The sequence below is a fragment of the Rhododendron vialii genome, chromosome 12a (assembly GCF_030253575.1).
Source record: "Rhododendron vialii isolate Sample 1 chromosome 12a, ASM3025357v1".
NCBI lineage: Eukaryota > Viridiplantae > Streptophyta > Magnoliopsida > Ericales > Ericaceae > Rhododendron > Rhododendron vialii.
The window spans coordinates 11,775,448-11,792,595 of NC_080568.1; the positions used below are offsets into that span (position 1 = coordinate 11,775,448).

Consider the following 17,148-nt stretch of genomic DNA (forward strand, 5'->3'; position numbering starts at 1 on the left):
TATTTCATCATCGGAGAACTTAAAAATTATTCAGAGGCCCAAATTCGGGTGTCTACACTGGTCCAACAAAGAACTTGTTAGGCCCCAAAGTGTCCAATGAGACAACAACAGTATCCAATTAGAAAATAAACAAATTTAACTGATAGTCGAACCCAAAGATGAAACTAGAGGGAGGCTAGTAGGGGCCGTTACCCTCATACAATTTAAAAAAGCTAGGTATATTGACAGATAAGAATTTATCATCAAATTATATAGCCCTACCCCCTCCAGAGATATAGCCCGCCCCCACTCCATTTTTTTTGTTAAAAAAAATTTAATAGTAACATCTTTAATATTTTTTGAGCTATGAAACAACTTTGTACTAAAGTTGGTCTTGGGGAGATTTAATTAAACTTCTTTTAAACAAAATAAGGATACCAACTACAATTACTTAAGCTATGGGCTAATATAACATAAAATAAAAGAGTAAGTAATTGGTTAATCAATATTGTCATTAATCAAATACTAGTGGACTACTGTTATACTTCTATTAGAGCTTTTAGTCAAAACTAAAACGGACAAATCTATGGAAGGTAAAAATCACATAAGAAACATGTTCAATTTTATATGTATTGTTGTTGTTTGGTACTCCAGTATTCTTTTGAGTCAATAAAAATTCATATTGTTGTCTCTCTTTATTTCAAATTTTTTTGTGTATATTCATCCTCCATGCAAAAATTCTAACTCCGTTCATGGGCAGACCCAATTGGTACTAAGAGCCGGCCGTTTTCATTAGAATAATTTTTTATGCGGGTTATTAGTAACATTTTTGGGCATTTGATCTCTTTGCTGGTTTACCAAACTTATTTAGTGTATATTTATTAGACCACTTGCCATTGTTGATTTTGGTTTGGTGGCCCGTGGGGGTTGATCTCGAATCAATCAAAGTCAAGGCACCCTCCACCGTCACCAACCCCCATTTCGCTTTCACACCTTTTTTCCACCTTTTCTTTTTCTTTTTGGGTTACTACTATTTTCAAGATTTCTTTTCCATCCTTCACAAGACTAACCGTAATAGAGTTTGTATGTACGACATGCGAGTACTAGGTGTTCTTCGGTTGGATCAGTACAATATTACTCTAGAAATTATTAATACTAAAACATTTATGCTACATTGGTTTCGATGTAAAATGTCAAAAACGAACTTTAAGCTTTTATTTTTCGATATTTGATTGACACATAAAAAATATGCAATAATGTTTTAATAAATTCATCTTAATAAAAACAAAAAAGACAAATGACATTACATAATAATCAACTGCCTTAAAAGAGTAAACGATTAGATAAACCAGAGATTACCTACATGACTCTCATGCTAGTAAGGATCTCAAGGTAAGAAAAAAAGGGGCAGATGAAAACCAAGGCAGAACCCTTCTGCATATCCCGTCCCCATTCAAAAATAATTTTATTAAATACGCTTTTTTTTTCCTTACAAAATGCACAGTTGTAAAGCTGCCTATAAAAACGTCTGGTGACATCTACACACACAGTCTTCAAAGCGAATCCAATACCAAACCCCTAGCTAGACGTGCTCTGTTCTGTTCTATTCTTGACGTTTCACATTCCGATTGCGTTCATTAAAGCCGGTCTGTGGATATACTTCTATATTTTAGACCGCGAGAGAGATAGAGAGAGAGGAAATGGGGATTCTGAAGAAAATGGGAGTTTTGGAAGATCTGATAGAGAAAGCAGGAGGTTGTGCCGTCGTAGACGGAGGCTTGTCGACGCAGCTTGAGAAACACGGTGCCCAATTCAATGATGCCCTTTGGAGTGCTGTGTGCCTGATCCAAGACCCTGATCTCATCAAACGGGTATGCCTCTTTCAACCTCCTACACAGATTGTATATAGAAAAAAAATATGTACGGATTGCACTGCATTCTGTTTGGTTCGTGCTTCTTCTTCATTTGTTCGTTTTGGGGCTTTTGGATTAACGTTTGTTTTGCTATCCCGGTATCTTCTTCAAGCCCTCTCGTTTAACAAAACGTGCAATTTTTGGTATCGATATCCAGCAAATGGGATTTTCACGAGAATTTTTGTTTATTTATTGTGTCTCCTGTCTAATCCGTCCATTCAAAATGAGATTATAGTGTCAAAGTGTAAGTGTAGTTATAAGAATGACCAACAGGGGTGGTAGCCTAGTGGCTCATGGCTCACTCGGTAGTCACTCACACAGGGCTTGGGTGGCGAGAAGGTCACAGGTTCGAGTGGTGCTAACCACGCCTCTCAAACTTGATCCTCCTGCGAATTCCGGCTGTGGTCCACTAGTCCTTGGTGGGACAAGTAGTAACTATGGCTCTTTGGTCCCTTCCGGGGCCCGTCGCGGGTCTAGAGTCTGTATAGTCACGTCCAAGGAAGGGTTGCCATGCGTGGATTACAACATGAGATTGGATTATACATCTTCGGTGTTTGAGTGTAACTATTTATACGTGGATTTTTGATATCCTTTAAATGGCCAATTCTACCCAAGATGATATGTTAAATATTTAGGTGATTTGGTCTTTTTTTGGATAAAAGTAGACCAATTTCCCACTAGTTGAAACTAAGGTAGAGATATAATAATGCAGCGAATAGACTCTTGGAATATGCAAACCACAAGAAAAACGAACATGAGATTTTTACCGGTTTTGTATAAAAATGGATGTACATCTACGGGACCAAAGACCGGTTCAGTATCAGAAATTTGGATTTAAATGATTTACATGTAGAAAAATGATTTGACGAACTCCATATGGTTTGTTCAAGCAATTGCAACTCAGATAGAGAACAGGCCTCACCAAATTAGATGAATCTAATAGCTGAAATAGACAAAGAGTAGGATGCAATATCAGCCCCAAAATAAGCTCTAGCAATAACACATAGTTGTTCAAGAAACTAGCGAAGCAATAGAGAACTAGAGAGCACCTTCCATGCTTCCAACGCATTCTGATGATTTTTTTTCCCAAGAGACCAAAGATCGTTTTAGCTTCGATGGAAAGTTAAGAAATCACTACAAGGAGTTATGTGCAAAACATGTGCAAGACTTGACTTTTTTACAGCTGTAGAATTTTGTACCAGACACCACCATAAAACATCAATTGGGCAGAAAGTTATTGGGCCCACGGTTCCACAAAAGGACGGATACCCAATGGTATTAAAATTCTCTCACTATAACCTGTAGAGTTTATTCTGCAAAATTACATATCGCAGACTTATTTAGTCCAATTCGAATTATTTTGAACATGAGGGTGAACCGAATTTGCAATATTATTTGATATTGTACAATACAACTGGTGAATGAATTAAGTCCACCATGCAACATGTTGTAGTTTGTGTAGTTTAGACCCTTGTGAGTTGTGAATCTGAAGGTGTTTAAATTATATTTAGGTTCATTTGGAATATTTGGAGGCTGGAGCAGACATATTGATAACTTCATCTTATCAGGTTTGCAATTCATTCCTTATAACCCTTAAGTTATGTATGTTCTTTGGTCTTCTTTTAATCACCTACATAGTTTATTCTGATCTGTTTTATTGTCCTCTTTCACCCTTGAGCTCTAAGAAAGAACAAAATTGAAGTCATTTTCGTCAAAATATTGACAAACAGAAGGGCTCAAGGGCATTGCACTTATTAATGGACCTTGGTTAAAGCTTTTTTGACAAAACCAATTCATAGGCAAATTAACATGAAAATTTGAGTAACAATCTTTAATTTATGTGTGTATAGGCTTCCCTCCCAGGATTTCAGTCCAAAGGACTGTCCATTGAAGAAGGGGAATTGTTACTGAAAAAGAGTGTCGAACTGGCTGTTCAGGCACGCGATAAGTTTTGGGATGCCAAGAAAATAATATCTGGACATAGCTATAACAGGGCATTGGTTGCAGCCTCCATAGGGAGCTATGGAGCTTATCTTGCCGATGGTTCTGAGTACAGGTGCCCTAAAACTCCTCATATCCCCAGAATTTTTTAGCTCAATAATGGGCTTTTGAGGCTTTATTTGAAAAGTTGACGAATTTCGAAAATGTGTTCAAACTTATTTGTGCGAGTAATAGATAATCGAATAAGATTTGAACCCTAAAAATTGAGAAGTGACAACACTAGTAATCGACATTCTTAGGGACTGAGGATCTGGCCCAATGCAGATCTAGACGCATGATAATGTCTCCAAAAATTTTGCACTTTGTGACTTCCATCACATCATGTTGCTACTGGTGCATTGAAACAAGTGCGGTATTGGTATGACGGCAGCAGATCGTTGGCTCTAAGTAATGATTTTGTGTCTATGGATGTAGTGGATGTTATGGACCAATTGTGGATTTGGATAAGCTGAAGGATTTTCATCGCCGAAGATTGCAAGTTCTTGTGGAAGCAGGTCCAGATTTGCTTGCCTTTGAGACCATTCCAAATAAACTAGAAGCTCAGGTACTTCTTCCATCAATTATGCTTTTGGTTCCGGTTCAATTGGCTATATTAATATGATTGGCTTTCCATTGAAACGTTATTTTACTTTTTGACCGTAACAATTTGTGATGGATTACATTTCTGTTGGACACTTAGTTTCTCTCATGGAAAGTATCAGGATATCTGAAGTATATACCGAGAAATGTACTTCAGAGTTCAGACTGACAATGGATGTGGTCCAGGCGGAATTATATGCAACACACCCATTGTGAATATCTAGTACGAAGTTTGTTTAGGTTTTTGGTACCATAGGAGGATTGATTCACTCATTGTCAGTATTTAGTGCGACCAATCAAACTAGACTTTCTAGGCTTCCCCAAGGACACACATTGGAGTAATTATTGTAACTTTAATAGCACCTCAATCTGTGGAAAAATACTTTTATGCAGGCCCTTGTTGAGTTGCTTGAAGAAGAAAACATCCAAATCCCCTCTTGGATCTGTTTCAGCTCTGTAGATGGTGAGAATGCACCCTCAGGAGAGAGCTTCAAGGAGTGCCTCGATATCATCAATAGCAGTAACAAAATTTCAGCTGTTGGTATAAATTGTGCTCCTCCCCATTTTGTACATGGTCTTGTTCAGAAATTTAAGGAGGTAACGATTTGTCAAAATATTATGTTTTCTCCATTTTGATAACAATATGTTGTATTGATCTAAACTTCGTTTAATTGTTTCTAGTTTACCGGAAAAGTAATCAGTTGTATATCCGAATAGTGGTGAAGTGTGGGATGGCAGAGCTAAGAGATGGCTGGTGAGTCATGTTGTTTCCAATTCTCTGCATATCCTAGTATATCCTATCTTTTTTGGGACACAAAATCCGATGCAAATTTAGTTTGGCACATAAATGTTTAACCGAAAATAGGACATGTGATCTCCATGAATATGCAGTACAACCTGTTTCTCGTATCCGGCAAAGCAATCATGCCTAAAAAAATAGTTATTTAGCATATTCATTGACTCCAAATAATGCTCTTGGTTTGACAGCCATCAAAGTGTTTTGATGATGAAAAGTTCAAGTTGTTTGCAACAAGATGGCGCGACGCAGGTGCTAAACTCATTGGAGGCTGTTGCCGAACTACACCTTCCACCATTCGAGTCATCTCAAAGGTGTTGAAGGAAAATTCAGGGCCATGAGTTCACGATCGATGGTAACTTGCCCTAGTTTGCGAAAGTTCAAATTGTATTGTTAGGCTTCTGTCTATTTTCTCAGTTCATTTTTCCTTCATTCTTTATCTGCCTATTTAGAGTCAGAACTGAAATTATGTTACCAGTCTTCTTTTTTTGCTATTTATAAAAGATAAGTTATTTTTCAGCTACAGTTGGCATTTGACTATAAGACTAGGTTCTATTGAGGTAACTATGCTATATACAAACAGAATATTTCATATGGAGCAATTCAAACAGAATGATGTATTGCTTCTTCACAGAAATTCAGAGGCAGAAAAAAGAAAAACCAATTACTATGGGTTACAACATGAACAACAAAAAAGCCAACTGCAAAACCATCATCGTTCTCTGTGTCTGATAAAAAAATAAAATAAAAACATCATTCTATGTGAATTTTGCCGCAAAATATTTAACTGCTTAGCATATTCCTTATTAGTTAGGTACTCCCGAGTTTGATTCAATAGTTTGCAAAATCGGCCCTCTTGACGAACCTTCCTTTCATTCTGGGCCTCTTCTCTGCATTCAATTTCCGGACCTCATATCTTATTTTCTTCGAGAATAACCTCGTACGTCGCTTTTCTCTGTACCTCGATACTCTTGCTTCTCTCCCTCCGTCTCCCATTGCGGTGTTTCCACCAATTACTCCTATATCTCCATATGGATGGTGAATTGTTCCAAAACTCCCCTGAAAAATTAGCATACAAGCCCGTCTATTTCAATAAGGGAATGCAGATTTTTTACCTAATTTTTTGCCTGAATACTCAGTAAAAAGCTGTGGAATTAACATTCATGAAATAATTCATAAGATTGATGAGTCTAGTCCATAAATATTGGTTCTTCTTTGTACATAACAACTGTGGCAATGCCCCATTTGTTCATTACCAGACAGGGTATTATCAATGGCGGACCGAAGGGGTGCCCACAACTCCAAATATTTACCATTAATTTCACTACTTTTTCAGGATAATTTAAGAAAGTTCTACTAGATTGGCCTTTGCAAGTCTCTTGGATGGAAAAAAAAAAAAAAAATCTTGAAATAAATATATGGACATGGGAAAAACTCCCATTAATTCGAATTTACCAACAAATTTTGATCGCGAGTGTAAAAAAAATGATGGCTGCGTATATATCCATGAACTTAGATCTGCCAAGTACGAATATATATAAACATAAAATATAAGTTTTGTCATTACGGTAGAAATACAAATACACTGGTTCAGCCACCACTATGACAAATCATGCGTCCGCCGCTTTGTGTGTAAATACACTAATAGTCGATCCTGAATTATCCATACTTAAATTTCAATTCAACATTCAAACATGTTCAAAGCAAAAACGGGCTACTAAAACAGCCTGGGCGGAAGGACTTACGAACTGGTGCCAATTGACCCCAACTCAATTTTTTAGGAGTGCTGCTATAGGTACATACACTCATGTACATATATCGTGTGCATATGCACTTTAGACTCGTCTTGAGTCCTACAAAAAGGATTTGAGCTGCTCATTTTGTTCAAAATAGTTTGTTTAAGATCTCGAGTCCTACAAAATACTTTTGCTACAGAATCCAGGCTTGAATTCTAGTTCAAAATTGGATATTTCATAAACGTCTTTACTGATATCGAGTTGATTTGATTTTTTACAGGTGCTGTAAACAAACTATTTTGCACATGAGTGGCTCTGATTATTTTTGTCGGATCCGAAACAGATCTAAAGTGCGTATGTACATGAATGACATGCCCATAAACATTCCGATTTTTTAGTACCTCCATTTGCTAGAGGTTTGTAAGTTAAGTGGTAAATTTGATCACATTAAAATTGTGATATTGCTTCAAATATTTAAGCTAAGGTATAAAATTATTTCAAGCCTTCCATTCAAATACAAAAGGAATTTTTTTACAATGCAGATTGTGAAGAAACTGTTCCAAGATTGAACGGGAATCAATTGATAACGAAACAATGAAACCAAAAGGGGCATGAGAAGAAAACATACCAAGCAGTCGGGCCAACACTCGCTAGGCCGGAGCTCCGGCCGATCGCCGGTAGTCCACGGAGACCTTTGGTTATCCCACGCCGTAATAATTCCTTCATAATCAAGCCTCAATAGTAGTACCTTCTCCTTCTTCTTCCTCATCACTTCCCCCATATTCTTATCTTCTTCACTCTCCTCCTCCTTAACTCTCCCTCCACCTCCCTCCTCATTCTCTTCCTCGTTGAAATCAAAATTGAATTCAAAAGGCAATTCTTTCTCCATATCAATCTCTGCATCAACATAATCACCCACCATAGAATTCTTCTCTTCTTCTTCTTCTACCTTAATACTTCTTCTTGAATCCTTCTTTTCCCAATCAAAGATCCCAAGTGCTTCCATATCGAATGACTCTTCTTCCAACCCTTTTCCAAGTAAGCTCTCCACATCGGCGGCAAACTCAGATAACTCCATTTCTGAAGGGAGAAGAAACTCATTTAAATCACTCCCACCATACCCATTTTCACTTGAATTGTCGACAAATTGACCGGATATCGGAACCCGATAAGAAGAACTCTGTTCTTCGTTTTCTTCATATGAAGTCTCCCCGCTGCCCAAATCTGGCACATGAGTATCCGAATACTGTGTTGTTTCTTTAGAGTTTTTACGCTTGGAAATGAAAATTTTTCCATTTCTTGGTGTTCGAGCCCTTGTCGTGAACCCTCTGTGCCAAGAGGGTTCACCAGTGGACTCATGTGGAGGCTTGAATGAAGACGTTTTGAGGAGAACCCTCTCGTGTCGACAAGCCAACGGGTTCGCCGAGTGGATGGAAATATCACAAGATTGGCACAAAAAAGCATCGTCGGCGGCACAGAACCAACGAGCGCAGTTGCACACGCAACTGTCGCAGGCTCTGGCTGTTTTGCCGCCGATGGCGTTGGCTTGCCTTCTTTTGGAAACCATGGACAAAATTGAATATCGTTTTTTTATCAAACCCAAATCAAGAAAACCGAACTAGGAGGAATGGGTTGGGAAAAATTGTTCGGTTTTGCAGTTTATGTAGAGGTTTGGAGGGGTGAAGTGAAATTAACAATTAATGCGAGGTGGGGTGGGGTGGGACCCTTTTGGTGCACTTTTACAGTCTAATTGGAGTGTGATGGCTCTGATTGGGATGCACTTTTGGGCAGGGGATTGCGCTTTTGAGACCCACCTTGTTATCTGTTATCCTATTGGTTGAGCTTGAAAAGATCATCCTCAATATTTCAATGTGATTGGTTGCCTTTCCAATCAAAATGGATTTCTAGTGGGCCCCCTTTTGCTGAAGATGAGAATGAACTGTCTTTGAAACAATTGTCCACACTCTCCCTCTCTCTCTCTCTCTCTTGAGTTTTTTCCCCAATTAATGGAAAACAGACTCTTCTGTTCGATTCTCACTTGTTTCATTATACTACTTGCCTACAAGTTCAAACCTTTTCGTAGTCCCAAAGGGTTATTTGCCCTCTTCTAAAGACTTGGTTATTTGCTCACTTTTAAGGTTTTAATTTTGAAATCTTTCATGTTGTATCAACTTTTTGGATCAACTAGAGGTTTGTTTGATCATTAACTTTATGATCCTGCGATTAATAAAAATATGTATAAATTGATCCAAACATCTGATTATGTTAACAAAAAGATCAAACCTTTTTGTTTGAGGTCCCCTCCTCTTTCACAATCTCAAGTTCCTCTTCCATAAAGCAAAAATATCTTTCCACAGTGCAATTATTTTGGTCTTGTTACTCATGATTACCACTGTGAAAGGAGGATCTTACAATTGTTTCTTGAGGGAAATTTTTTCAGTGCGGAGTGGGTACCACGTGGTGTCCGCTTGGCGCATTCGAGTCGTCCATTGTGTTTTTGGAGGGCTTGGTTTTGGAGAGAGAAAAAGGAGAGAGAAAGTATTTAGGATGAGAGGAGAGAAAGAGTTTAAATCCGAGTCATTCAAAAGTGTTTGGATATATCAATAAATTATATAAATACTTGAAAAAAAAAGTTGAATGTACTGAACGGATATCACGTGGGATATACCCATCCGGCACTTAAAAAATTTCTCGTTTGTTGAGTACTTTTTAGAGTTGAGATTTACTGACTGTATACGTACGTGAAGAGTTCAAATCTCAATCAAAAGATGATTTTTTGTAATAGTAATCAACTGTTACAACATATCTCAGGTAAAATAATAGACAGACAATTCACAATTCAATTGAAAGACAAGTGAAGCTCTGAGAGTAACAAACAGGATATACAGGTAAATATGCTATATAAACAAACAGGATAGGTAGATCTGCTTTTGTAGGAGATCGAGGGTAATATCACTAGTCCCCATTGCACTTCACATTTGTGAGAATGTAATGGTCTTTTCATTCCTTTTCAGAGTGGTGAAAGTCTTGTAGAGTAGTAAATACTGTGAAGTAAAGTCTTGTGAATAGTATATTCAAATAAGAGTAGTAAATGCCCAGTAGCAAAGTCTTAGGTGATGTACTATGCAGTAGAAAAATGACATGTACCAATTATGTATAGGTACTGTTTGATGATGTAATCAGCTTCCTTATTCCGTCTATAAAATGAGAGCATCACCTCTGTAAAAATAAAGCTAATAAAGGCCAGTGCCAGTGTTCTATAATATCTCCCTTCTTGTTTTCTCTATTGCTCTCTCTCACGATCCTAACCTGCTTTGTATTTGTATCCACTTCGTGTCTGTAAACTTGGTATCAGAGCCATGTTTTCCATTCTAGCTTAAACCCTCTTCTGGAAACTTCTTTTCCAAAACTACTTCAAATCTTTTCTAAAAGAAAAAATTAAAGTGTATGCTCTGTGGTTGCCTTCTAAGGATCCTCCACATCAGAAACTTCATCAACTATTTTGGTTAAAGAATTTTGTATCAGTGGGTTAAAGTACCTTGAGACTTTTGGCTATTGAGTGGTGTGTCTCGGTTTATCTACCCTGGTATACAGAATTTTATTAATCAAAATTGGTTGAAGATTTTAAGTGAAAAAAGAAAAGAAAAAGGAGAAGACTTGTTGATCGCACCCATTCGGTAGTCGTTGAAGTTTACCAAACGGCCGTCAAATTCAATTATTTATTTACCGGACTACAACTAAAGATTTGCATAATATAGTGAGGAAGTCCGAGTCGATCCACAGGGAGTTCGAATATAGCCTGTTTGGATTAGATGTAAGGGTTTGTGGCGTTAAGGCGGCCAACTTTTAGTTTTCCTTTGAAAGGTGAGAAATAACCTTATGAAAAAGACTAGAAAATGAGTTCGGACTAAGAATTAAAGGCGGCAAGGCAATGGAGTTTCTAACGCCCGTAACTTAAGCCATCTAACAATTCTCAACGAAAACACGGTTGAATCGCACGGCATAGGCTATCAACCGAAAGATTTAGCTATGAAAATGGTTAGACTTGATATAGAGTTTGAACAACAAGCTTAACACAAGGCGTGACATCGCTCCCGGAACCATGTGAGCGAGCACATGATCACCGGAGATTAACAACACCAAGACTTGCATTCAAACTAAATATCAAGGTCAAGAACTAGAAGCATGGTTTGGAAAGCGAGCAAGTTCTTTGGTTCTTCTGGCAAACACGAGTCGAGACATAGCTCACGGAACCATATGAGCGAGCATATGATCACCGGAGGTTAACATCGACAAATTTTGTTGCATAAAAGGCGAACCACGCACATTTACAAACCAAACCTCAAGTTCTAAGATTGAGAAAAGCAAGATTAACGTGAGTCACGAGGCATTAATTACCCCATGGCCAAGCCTAATCGACTACTCACACATAAGGAAAAGACTAGAAAGCATGCTAGAATTGGAAAACATGTTTAACCGATAGAACCGAAAATAAACTTAATTTAAAGAAGAATCTAGTCCGTAGCTACAACATTAATACGCGACAAATTAAACGAAACCAAATACTTACTTGAGTTCTAAGGAAAATAAGCTTGAAAACTTGAGCAACAACAATGGAAAAAGACTATCCTAAGCTAACTACTCTTAAGCTAACTACCTTTTCCTAGGAGAGAGGGGAGGGATATTTATACAAAAACCAACTTCCTCTCTCAAAATATCTTAAAAGGTTACTACAAGTAGCAAGTTTTCAAATATGGAAGGTTGAAAAACTGTGAAAAACTGTCAGTAAGCAATCTGTATCCATACAACCAAAACGGTTGTATGGATACCGAGATGTTAAGCCTGTGTTGGAAATGCTCCGTAGAAGAGCTGTATGGATACAACCAGAATGGTGTATGGATACGCAGGAAGCTGTCCAAAATATAAGGCCACCGTATGGATACAACCAAAACGGTTGTATGGATACAGCCTTGTTAACTGCAGAAATGGCCTCTAGCTTCAAAACTTGGCACCAGACGCTTCCGAACTTCACCCGATGCTTCGTATCTTGCTCATTAGAGAACGGTGGCACTTCGCCACTTGGTCTTGGAAGCTCGAACTCCCTCGAGGCATGTCCATGGTGTTCAAACGCGCCTTATTTATACGAATTATCTGAAATACACAAAAACCTACCTTACGTGCAGTATCAAATAAAAGCTAGATAAATGCAAGTTAAAACAACATAAAATTGGACTAGTCGCACCAAATATCTACAATATTGGGTGCTCATCACGCCCCCCAACTTGAACTTTGCTAGTCCCTAGCAAACTAAACCAAAACATACTTAACTAAGCTATGCAACCTTCCCGAAATTCAAGATACAAAAACTATGCTCAACTACTACAACTAGGCAAGAGTTCAAAACAGCCCTTCAAATCCGAGTACATGCAATCCGCACACAAGCATGCCATGAACTAGGATGAACAAACTTTGCCATATTAGAGTAGTCAAGCATGCGTGCACCATAATGAATTTCGACTCCAAAACTCACAAGGATACGCTCTTATTCAACTTTTCACACAGTGAGACACAAGATACATTCCATGACAAGCGCTAGCAAGTAAATGCAATAGCTAGAGACAAAAAGCTAAGCATGCTATCGAAGGAGCGCTACGAACGAAAGGAAAGCTAATTATTAACAAGTATGGAAAGACTAGGAACAAATCATACTCAAAAAGCAATAAATATTAATCGTGCATCAAACGGAGTTAATTAGCGTACAAAAGATCAACGGAGGACTTTATTAGCTTATAATGACCTTGGATACAAAGGGAAAGGAACTACAAAAATATAGTGGCCATATATTTGCACGGTTCATCTACCATTGGCCACTACCAACCCTAAACTACCCAAGGCATGGCCACAAATCGGTCAAACACCAAACAAAGTTATGAAAAAGAAATAAAGAAAAACTACTACCACCGACTCAACAACACATAGTCGTCATCTTCATCCGGCTCCTCATGGTATTGAGCCTCGAGCTCCCCCTTTCCATCGGACTCTTTCTCATCCGGAATGTATGCTAGCCTGAAGGTGTAGCCAATCCTCTCATCACAGTATTCAACCCTCTTTCGAATCCGCTTTTGCTCTTTCATAGCATTTCTTTGATTTTTCTTTGAGGAATAGGGTCATTTGAGGTGAGATTTGTAGTGAGAGAGATTGAGGGGCCAATTTGAGGGCTTTGGAAAGGGAGATGAAAATTTGGGGCCTTAGCTTTTGTAGTGGGAGAGGAGAGATAGGGAATCACATACCAACTCTTCGCCTTTTTATATCCCAACCACTTTTATCATATTCACACCACTCCAAACCTCCTTGAAACATTGAAAACGCACTTCCACACAACCCTCCAATCATCCGGTTACCTAAGTTTGAACAATGGAAGAGACTCGGACTATGGTTCAAAACAAGGACGAGGAGACTCTTATGTGGTTTAATCAAACAAAAATGCCTTGAATCATTTCCTAAGTACGCCAACAACTCCAACAAAATGCATGAAAGATATATACACTACTCAAGCATGAACAAAATGTGTTATTTACACAAGTGCGGAATAGGAGAACGAAAAGCATGGGATGCTTAAAAGACGAATCTCTACTCTAGCGATGCACAACGCTTGACTTGACTTTTAGGCTTAACTTGTTCATCAATGTTCATATATATGCATATGACATGAATTCAAACATAAAATCAAATTCGACGGGATACATGACTCTTGCCATATTCGAACAATTGAGCATATTTAAAATATCTAACATACGAAATCACTATTAATAAGGGAGGAATGCACAAAAAATTTGAAAATTTTACCAAAAACAGAAAAATGAGACAAGTCTCATAAACATATATATATATATATATATATATATATATATCCCTCCCCCCAACTTAAACGATGCTATGTCCTCATAGCATAGAGAACAACAGTATTGAGAGGGAAAGAACAAAAGATTGTACCTCTGGGGGAATGTCAACCCCCCTATACCTCGACCAAGTTGGAGGCTTTCTTGTCATAACTTCCCTTCATCATTGGAACTGCTTCCAAGGCTCACTCTTTCGGCTCCTCCATCGGAACCACAGCTAGTCACACAAGGTCATCGCTGGGGCTTTCTTGGTCTTACAACCGCGACACGTAATCACACCCATGCTTAGGGCTCCTGAATGCCTCACTCACTATAGCTTTTAGACCTAAACCACCAAGGCTGGTATGGTAGCATGCTTACCCTGCAAAAGACTTAAGAACTAACTACCTACTAAGAAGCAAATGACATTAGTACCGCCCAGCTCGTGTTATCCGGCCCTAACAACTGACAAGTAAAATTAAATCCACCAAATCGTCACGTGATTACACGGGTACTACTTTTCTCCCCATTTCTCACTCAAAGCATCGTAGAGCAAGTCATGCAACAACTTCAAGTTCGAAACGGGTGGCTATACCGGACCATTAAAAGAGCAAAAGAAAAGAGACATAGAGAGGGAGAGAAAGAAAGAGTGTTCAGCCACACGTGGGCTTCGAACATTTATCACATCATCAAAAGTTATCACAATGAACATACCACCTAACTCTAAACTCTTTGTCAAGAATTGAATTCGACCATGCCACAAGATAAGATACTTAGAGTAGAGCAATTGTCGAATTCGTTTCATAAACTTGAGTTCCACCAAGTGCATAGCCCAAACAAAATCAATTTTCAAATTAGTGAGAAATTGTACTATAAAAGGATCGTAAACCATATTAACATCCTCAACACCAAGAAAATCAATTAGTTCTACGATTGGTAACTTCTCAAGATTAGGCCCACATGCATCTTGTTTTTCTAACAAAGAGTGGAAAGAATCTACCTCGCCATCCATTTCCTTAGTGGTGAGAAAATCAAGGCACGGAGAATTCGAAGGGACAATTGTAGCTTCCATGGGCTCCAACTCTTCAAAGATTGGATCATAAGCATCCTGTTTAGCCAACAAAGAATACAAGTAATCCACTTCAGCATCCATTTCCTTAGCGGTGAGAGGTTTTGCCAACGAATCTTCATAGTAGACGCTAGATGTGTCAAGCATGTTCATCTCGTGAGCAAGGAGTAAGTCCTCCGGGGAAGGATCAAGATACGGGAGATCGGAAGACAAAACCTTAGCGGTGAGACATTTATCCCCCGGATCATCACAAAGAGGGGGATCCATAAGAAGAGAACTCTGGACCTCAGTTTCATCAATAGGCTCATCACTCCAAGCAGACTCTGAGAAGCTGTCACAATCTAAACTAACATTTTCAACAAAGCTATGTGGCTCAATTTCCTCTTCCATGACATTTGAGTTGGACTCTTGACAATGTTGAGCATAAACCCGAGAGTGTAAAATTTGAGCCAACCAATCAAAGAAATCTAAGGCTTCAGCGGGTTCTTTTTCAAAAAGTTTGCCATCGCACAACATGTCAAGGAAAGCATGACTCTTTTGAGAAAGTCCGTTATAAAAATAGTTAGCAATTTGAAAATTTTCAAAGCCATGATTCGAGACCGCAATGAGCAAATCCTTGTATCTTCCCCAACATGCATAGAATGACTCATTCTCTCTTTCAACAAAGGTTTGAATTTGATTCTTGAGATCAAACCAATTGGTAATGGTCATATGACTTTTAAAAACATTGAAGTCATGAGTGGCTATGCAAGGGGGTGTGAAAATTTGATTGGGACAGAGATACTCCCGCAAAGTCTTGTGGGGTGTTTCCCAATTTGCTGCCGCCATTCTATTAGATAGATAAGACATAAAGTAAACAGGCTAGAGGGGCTATGCCGCCACCTCTTTCTCAAAACAGTTTCGTGGGATTAAGCCACCGCCACATATATACACAACAAAAGAAAAGGCAATTGATGCTCAATCTAGCTTCGTTACACCTCAAGTCGAATTGGTGGCTCGGTTAGAGGTATCCACTAAATCAAGTTCAAATTACACTAAGGAAAAAAATAAAAATAAACGGAGTACTTAATGTGGCTTGTCGAACCTCCAAATAAGCTATATTAAGAATTCCCCGGCAATGGCGCCAAAATTTGATCGCGCCCATTCGGTAGTCGTTGAAGTTTACCAAACGGCCGTCAAATTCAATAATTTATTTACCGGACTACAACTAAAGATTTGCATAGTATAGTGAGGAAGTCCGAGTCGATCCACAGGGAGTTCGAATATAGCCTGTTTGGACTAGATGTAAGGGTTTGTGGCGTTAAGGCAGCCAACTTTAAGTTTTCCTTTGAAAGGTGAGAAATACCCTTATGAAAAAGACTAGAAAATGAGTTCGGACTAAGAATTAAAGGTGGCAAGGCAATGGAGTTTTTAACGCCCGTAACTTAAGCCATCTAACAATTCTCAACGAAAACACGGTTGAATCGCACTGCATAGGCTATCAACCGGAAGATTTAGCTATGAAAATGGTTAGACTTGATATAGAGTTTGAACAACAAGCTTAACACAAGGCGTGACATCGCTCCCGGAACCATGTGAGCGAGCACATGATCACCGGAGATTAACAACGCCAAGACTTGCATTCAAACTAAATATCAAGGTCAAGAACTAGAAGCATGGTTTGGAAAGCGAGCAAGTTCTTTGGTTCTTCTGGCAAACACGAGTTGAGACATAGCTCACGGAACCATATGAGCGAGCATATGATCACCGGAGGTTAACATCGACAAGTTTTGTTACATAAAAGGCGAACCAGGCACATTTACGAACCAAACCTCAAGTTCTAAGATTGAGAAAAGCAAGATTAACGTGAGTCACGAGGCATTAATTACCCCATGGCCAAGCCTAATCGACTACTTACGCATAAGGAAAAGACTAGAAAGCATGCTAGAATTGGAAAACATGTTTAACCGATAGAACCGAAAATAAACTTAATTTAAAGAAGAATCTAGTCCGTAGCTACAACATTAATACGCGACAAATTAAACGAAACCAAATACTTACTTGAGTTCTAAGGAAAATAAGCTTGAAAACTTGAGCAACAACAATGGAAAAAGACTATCCTAAGCTAACTACTCTTAAGCTAACTACCTTTTCCTAGGAGAGAGGGGAGGGATATTTATACAAAAACCAACTTCCTCTCTCAAAATATCTTAAAAGG

At 38.5% G+C, this 17,148-nt stretch overlaps 2 protein-coding genes across 2 annotated transcripts; one reads left to right on the forward strand and one right to left on the reverse strand.

Annotated features, from left to right (window-relative positions):
- Positions 1 to 1,532: 1,532 nt before the first annotated feature.
- On the forward strand, positions 1,533 to 5,793 carry LOC131310794 (homocysteine S-methyltransferase 1). The gene is made up of 7 exons (XM_058338003.1): positions 1,533 to 1,850; positions 3,404 to 3,460; positions 3,743 to 3,948; positions 4,308 to 4,437; positions 4,866 to 5,079; positions 5,174 to 5,226; positions 5,460 to 5,793. Exons 1-7 carry the CDS (start codon positions 1,680 to 1,682, stop codon positions 5,607 to 5,609), a joined length of 981 nt encoding a protein of 326 aa, XP_058193986.1. The 5' UTR covers positions 1,533 to 1,679; the 3' UTR covers positions 5,610 to 5,793.
- A 69-nt stretch (positions 5,794 to 5,862) lies between these two features.
- On the reverse strand, positions 5,863 to 8,705 carry LOC131310789 (zinc finger protein CONSTANS-LIKE 16-like). The gene is made up of 2 exons (XM_058337996.1): positions 7,633 to 8,705; positions 5,863 to 6,327 (listed from the first exon to the last, which is right to left on the reverse strand). Exons 1-2 carry the CDS (start codon positions 8,569 to 8,571, stop codon positions 6,100 to 6,102), a joined length of 1,167 nt encoding a protein of 388 aa, XP_058193979.1. The 5' UTR covers positions 8,572 to 8,705; the 3' UTR covers positions 5,863 to 6,099.
- Between the last annotated feature and the right edge of the window lie 8,443 nt (positions 8,706 to 17,148).

Coding starts and splice junctions, on each gene's coding strand:
- LOC131310794 (XM_058338003.1), top strand. CDS start 1,680: ATGGGGATTCTGAAGAAAATGGGAGTTTTGGAAGATCTGATAGAGAAA. Junction 1,851..3,403: donor ACCCTGATCTCATCAAACGG/GTATGCCTCTTT, acceptor AATTATATTTAG/GTTCATTTGGAATATTTGGA. Junction 4,438..4,865: donor CAAATAAACTAGAAGCTCAG/GTACTTCTTCCA, acceptor ACTTTTATGCAG/GCCCTTGTTGAGTTGCTTGA.
- LOC131310789 (XM_058337996.1), bottom strand. CDS start 8,571: ATGGTTTCCAAAAGAAGGCAAGCCAACGCCATCGGCGGCAAAACAGCC. Junction 6,328..7,632: donor AGTGTTGGCCCGACTGCTTG/GTATGTTTTCTT, acceptor CTAATTTTTCAG/GGGAGTTTTGGAACAATTCA.